Source organism: Physeter macrocephalus, chromosome 3 (assembly GCF_002837175.3).
Source record: "Physeter macrocephalus isolate SW-GA chromosome 3, ASM283717v5, whole genome shotgun sequence".
Classification (NCBI taxonomy): domain Eukaryota; kingdom Metazoa; phylum Chordata; class Mammalia; order Artiodactyla; family Physeteridae; genus Physeter; species Physeter macrocephalus.
The window spans coordinates 19,228,631-19,234,782 of record NC_041216.1 but is presented as its reverse complement, the minus strand read 5'-3'; the positions used below and the strand labels follow the sequence as shown (position 1 = coordinate 19,234,782).

Below are 6,152 nucleotides of genomic sequence, written 5' to 3'. Positions count from 1 at the left end.
TGAATACCAGTGCTTTGAGCTTACTTGGATGCCCCAGTAAGAGGGGCCTGAATGCAGCCCCCTCCTGCAGAACTTACCAGCAAGACACCACCCTGCCTGCCGCCTGACCCTGATGGGAGAAGGGAGAAACGTGGGCTGAGGTCTCTTCTCCATCATCCAGAATATCGCAATTGAAGAGAAATGGCATTGAGAGTGAAGATCCCAATTTCCTTTACATACCTATTTAAAAATGGATTTGGATAATGGCTCTGATCAAAAAAATTTCATGAGCAAATTGGACATTTGAATTGTGTTTCTTTGTTACATTGTCAAATTTAGACGCGAGTCCATAGCAAACTTTTCGAAAACACTAGTACATTCAGGGTAATTGCATAAAATTAAATTTTATTTTGAAACTGTTCAGCATTGGAGGTTTTTAAATAGACATCCTATTTATCATGTGGTTATTTTGGGATTTGTCAGTGGAAGGAAGCCAAATGTCCTTTCTTGGAAAGGACTCTGTTTGGGGATGTGTCCTTTCTTCCTGCAGTCTGAGTATTAGAACACCCTTTCTTTTATGAATAGATAGATGAGGTGGGTTCTTTAGTGTCCTTCCTCGGTAAAAATAAACCCCATAGTTGAACTCTATTTTTTTAAACCCCATAGTTGAACTCTATTTTTTTAAACCCCACAGTTGAACTCTCTTTTTTTAATGTCTTGCTCTGTGAAATCGCAGAACCTCAGCATCGCCAGGTCATCATCAAGGTAGCTTTGGGATTCCCAATTTACATCGCAAAAAACATTACAGTTTCTTTTTTAAAGAGACCAGAAATCAGAGAGGTTCAGTAATGAGCCTGAGACCACACAGCTGGAGAAGCCAAGTTGGCATTCAAATGTGGCGCTCTCTGGTCTGGAAGCCCAAGATGGCACGATTGCCAATCATCTTCTCCCCACTCCCTGGAGGAAGAAAGAGGTCCAGTGCTTGGCTCGAGTGGACCCAAGGTTTAAGGAGATGAGCCCCAAAGAAGGCTTGGTACTCATCCCAGGAAACCTTCTAGTTACTAATCCGTACCTTCATCCTCTGAGGGAACATGGTTAATGCTGGGTCTGGTGCCCCAACAGCAGAGAAAGAGGTGCAGGCAATCCTCCACAGCAGGGGAAATACCTGTGTGGTTATTATTAGTCTTGAGAAGGAATTTTATCTAATATCTATGTGGCAGAATTATGGAGTCACTTTTGCTTCCACTTCAGTGAAAATTCTCTACAGGATGGTAGTGATAACCCAACTGCAGAGCTGAAAAGTCAATGCATCCCAGGAAAGCCTCCTTCCTGGAGAAGCAGGGCTGTCTTCAGGGATGAGGAGAAACACAGCTGGCCTGGAGTGAAGGGTGAGCTTCCGGCACCAGAGCGGCTAATCTCACAAGTGGAGGCCTGGGACCCTCACCTTGCCACGTCTAATGACCAGAGTCACTCTCCTGGAACTCTGGAGGGTGAAGTGTGGCTGTGGGGCTCCTCCGAGCCCAGTGGAACATCAAGAAAGAATGAGGTCCCAGACCTGGGATCCTCTCTGGGGATTCCAGCAGAGTGGGTAAGCTCTGTGCTGTAGGAGAGGGTGTAAGAGTCTTGGTCCAGGAGGAGCTCACTGAGGCAACTAGGTGCAGAGGAAGTTGGGAAAGTATTGATAATGAGGGTTGTAGCTCCTCATGTTTCTTTTCAGGCAGTAGACGAAATGCCGGTCACAGGTACAGAGCTGCATCTGGCAGAGAGACCCACGTTCTGCAAACAGGACACCAAATCCAGGTTGAGGAAGAGAAGAGATGCTCTGTGACACTGACTCTGGACTTGCTTCAGTCAGGACTTGCTGCTAGCCTGAGAAGTCTCCCCAGTCTCCTTCCTGCCTTCAGTCTGATGTGGGAGGCACAGCTTCTACACTGGGGGTGCATAACCTGATGGAAGAGGCACAGCTGCGGCCCAGGACGAGGTTTCAGCTGAGGGAGACACAGCTCCTGCCCTCAGGGAGTCCCCAGTCTGATGGAGGACACGCACTTCCTCCCCATCAGACTGGGAGCTCCCGGTCTGGTGATGGAGACAGCCCTGGCTCTGGAGGAACTTCAGTTCTCATAGAGGAGACACCATCCCCAGATTTAGCTTTAAACTCAGAAGGACCTGAGTTTGAATCCTGACTCTAGCTGTGTGCATTGGCAAGGCTTTGAGTCTGTTTCCTCATCTGTAAAGTGGGGACACTAAAGCCACCCCACAGCAAGCAAAAGGACATATGGAAAGCACTTGACTCCTAATACATGCTGAGTCTAAGATGTTTCCTCCTGCCCCCTAGAGGTCAGATACAGCTGCAATAATTCTACCCCTGTTGCCCCCATCTCTGCCCCCCCAAGATATAGACTGGCTGACCACTTGGGGCACCTGACCTCAGAGGCAGCAGGGACCCAGGCTCTTCCAGTGGCCTGAATGGAAGCCCCAGCCTTACCACAGGTGACCAGGCCGCATGCAACTCTGTATCTGTACACCTGTATCAAGGCATTGCAGCCTTTTTTCTCCAGCTGTGCATAGCAGTGGTCATGCATCCAACAGCACCTGTCAATGCAAGAGATTTAGATCCTGAACAGAAGGGGGCCTGTCCCTTGAGCAGAGGCCACCATGGTTGGTGAGATCTGACCAAGAAAGAATCTCATAATATGGCTGAGTCCTTCCTGCTCTTCCATTAAGTCTGTCCCACACTTGTGCCAGTTCATGGACCGGCTCTTTCCTCCTGGGCCCACGGTGAGACTACATTTCCCAGCCCCCCCTTGCAGGTATGTGTGGTCACATGACGAGGCTGGTGCCCTGGAAAATGTACAGCACTTCTAGACCTACCCATAAAAACCTCCCGCTCTAGGAGACCTTCAAGATGGTGGAGGAGTAAGACATGGAGATCACCTTCCTCCCCACAAATACATCAGAAATACATCTACATGTGGAACAACTCCTACAGAACACCTACTGAACACTGATAGAAGACCTCAGACTTCTCAAAAGGGAACAGACACCCTCAGGAGACCTACAAACAGAGGCGGGGCCAAATCCAAAGCTGAACCCCGGGAGCTGTGCGAACAAAGAAGAGAAAGGGAAATCTCTCCCAGCAGCCTCAGGAGCAATGATTAAATCTCCACAATCAACCTGATGTACGCTGCATCTGTGGAATACCTGAATAGACAGCGAATCATCCCAAAATTGAGGCGGTGGACTTTGGGAGCAACTGTAGACTTGGGGTTTGCTTCCTGCATCTAATTTGTTTCTGGTTTTATGTTTATCTTAGTTTAGTATTTAGAGTTTATTACCATTGGTAGATTTGTTTATTGATTTGGTTGCTCTCTTCCTTTTTTTAAATATATATATATATTTTTTCCTTTTTCTCTTTTTGTGAGTGTGTATGTATATGCTTCTTTGTGTGATTTTGTCTGTATAGCTTTGTTTTTACCATTTGTCCTACGGTTCTGTCTGTCTGTTTTTGTTTTTGGGGTTTTTTTTAGTATAGTTTTTAGCGCTTGTTATAATTTGTGGATTTATTTTTGGTTTTGTTGCTCTCTTCTTTCTTTCTTTTTTTTTCTTTTTTTATTATTTTTTTATTTTAATAACTTTTTTATTTTATTTTATTTTATTTTATTTATTTATTTCTCCCTTTTCTTCTGAGTCGTGTGGCTGACAGGGTCTTGGTGCTCTGGCTGGGTGTCAGGCCTGTGCCTCTGAGGTGGGAGAGCCAAGTTCAGGACATTGGTCCACCAGAGACTTCCCAGATCGATAACTACCTTAAATGTAAATCAATTAAATGCTCCAACCAAAGGACATAGACTGGCTGAATGGATACAAAAACAAGACCCATATATATGCTGTCTACAAGAGACCTACTTCAGACCTAGGAACACATACAGACTGAAAGTGAGGGGATAGAAAAAGATATTCCATCCAAAAACAACAGAATACACTTTCTTCTCAAGTGCTCGTGGAACATTCTCCAGGATAGATCACCTCTTGGGTCACAAATCAAACCTTGGTAGATTTAAGAAAATTGAAATCGTATCAAGTATCTTTTCTGACCACAATGCTATGAGACTAGTTATCAGTTAGAGGAAAAAATCTGTAAAAAACACAAACACGTGGAGGCTAAACAATACACTACTAAATAACCAAGAGATCACTGAAGAAATCAAAGAGAAAATTTAAAAATACCTAGAAACACATGACAATGAAAACACAACGACCCAAAACCTATGGGATGGAGCAAAAGCAGTTCTAAGTGGGAGGTTTATAGCAATACAATCCTACCTCAAGAAACAAGAAACATCTCAAATAAACAACCTAACCTTACACCTAAAGCAATTAGAGAAAGAAGAACAAATAACCCCCGAAAGTTAGCAGAAGGAAAGAAATCATAAAGATCAGATCAGAAATAAATGAAAAACAAATGAAGGAAACAATAGCAAAGATCAATAAAACTAAAAGCTGGTTCTTTGAGAAGATAAACAAATTGATGAACCATTAGCCAGACTCATCAAGAAAAAAAGGGAGAAGACTCAAATCAATAGAATTGGAAATGAAAAAGGAGAAGTAACAACTGACTCTGTAGAAATACAAAGGATAATGAGAGATTACTACAAGCAACTATATGCCAATAAAATGGACAAACTGGAAGAAGTGGACAAATTGTTAGAAAAGCACAACCTTCTGAGACTGAAACAGAAAGAAATAGAAAATATAAACAGACCAATCACAAGCACTGAAATTGAGACTGTGACTAAAAATCTTCCAAGAAACAAAAGCCCAGGACCAGATGGCTTCACAGGTGAATTCTGTCAAACATTTAGAGAAGAGCTAACACTTATCCTTCTCAAACTCTTCCAAAATATAGCAGAGGGAGGAACTCTCCCAAACTCATTCTCCGAGGCCACCATCACCCTGATACCAAAACCAGACAAAGATGTCACAAAGAAAGAAAACTACTGGCCAATATCACTGATGAACATAAATGCAAAAATCCTCAATACTAGCAAACAGAATCCAACACCACATTAAAAGGATCATACACCATGATCAAGTGGGGTCTATCCCAGGAATGCAAGGATTCTTCAATATACGCAAATCAATCAATGTGATACATCATATTAACAAATTGAAGGAGAAAAACCGTATGATCATCTCAATAGATGCAGAAAAAGCTTTTGACAAATTCAACAACCATTTATGATAAAAAAAACCCTCCAGAAAGTAGGCAGAGAGGGAACTTACCTCAACATAATAAAGGCCATATATGACAAACCCACAGCCAACATCGTTCTCAATGGTGAAAAACTGAAACCATTTTCTCTAAGATCAGGAAGAAGAGAAGGTTGTCCACTCCCACCACTATTATTCAACATAGTTTTGGAAGCTTTAGCCACAGCAACGAGAGAAGAAAAAGAAATAAAAGGAATACAAATCGGAAAAGAAGAAGTAAAGCTGTCACTGTTTGCAGATGACATAATACTATACATAGGGAATCCTAAAGATGCTACCAGAAAACTGCTAGAACTAATTAATGAATCTGGTAAAGTAGCAGGATACAAAATTAATGCACAGAAATCTCTTGCATTCCTATACACTAATGATGAAAACTCTGAAAGAGAAATTAAGGAAACACTCCCATTTACCATCGTAACAAAAAGAATAAAATACCTAGGAATAAACCTACCTAAGGAGACCAGAGGCCTGTATGCAGAAAACTATAAGACACTGATGAACGAAATTAAAGATGATACAAATAGATGGAGAGATACACCATGTTCTTGGATTGGAAGAATCAGCATTGTGAAAATGACTATTCTACCCAAAGCAATCTACAGATTCAGTGCAATCCCTATCAAACTACCAATGGCATTTTTCACAGAACTAGAACAAAAAATTTCACAATTTGGATGGAAACACAGAAGACCCTGAATAGCCAAAGCAATCTTGAGAAAGAAAAACAGGCTGGAGGAATCAGGCTCCTGGACTTCAGTCTATACTACAAAGCTACAGTAATCAAGACAGCATGGTACTGGCACAAAAACAGAAATATAGATCAATGGAACAGGATAGAAAGCCCAGAGATAAACCCACGCACATATGGTCACCTTATTTTTGGTAAAGGAGGCAAGAATATA

The 6,152-nt window shown here is 42.3% G+C and overlaps 1 protein-coding gene across 2 annotated transcripts in view; it reads right to left on the bottom strand.

Moving 5' to 3' along the window:
- Positions 1–1,520: 1,520 nt before the first annotated feature.
- Positions 1,521–6,152, bottom strand: part of PLA2G5 (phospholipase A2 group V) — a 21,630-nt gene continuing 16,998 nt past the window's right edge. For both annotated transcript variants that reach the window (XM_055083741.1, XM_007113162.4), the window contains 2 exons: positions 2,465–2,571; positions 1,521–1,755 (listed from right to left, as the gene is read on the bottom strand). In XM_055083741.1, coding sequence (XP_054939716.1) covers positions 1,631–1,755; positions 2,465–2,571 — 232 coding nt within the window. In that variant the 3' untranslated portion in view covers positions 1,521–1,630. The remainder of the gene's footprint in view (positions 1,756–2,464; positions 2,572–6,152) is intronic.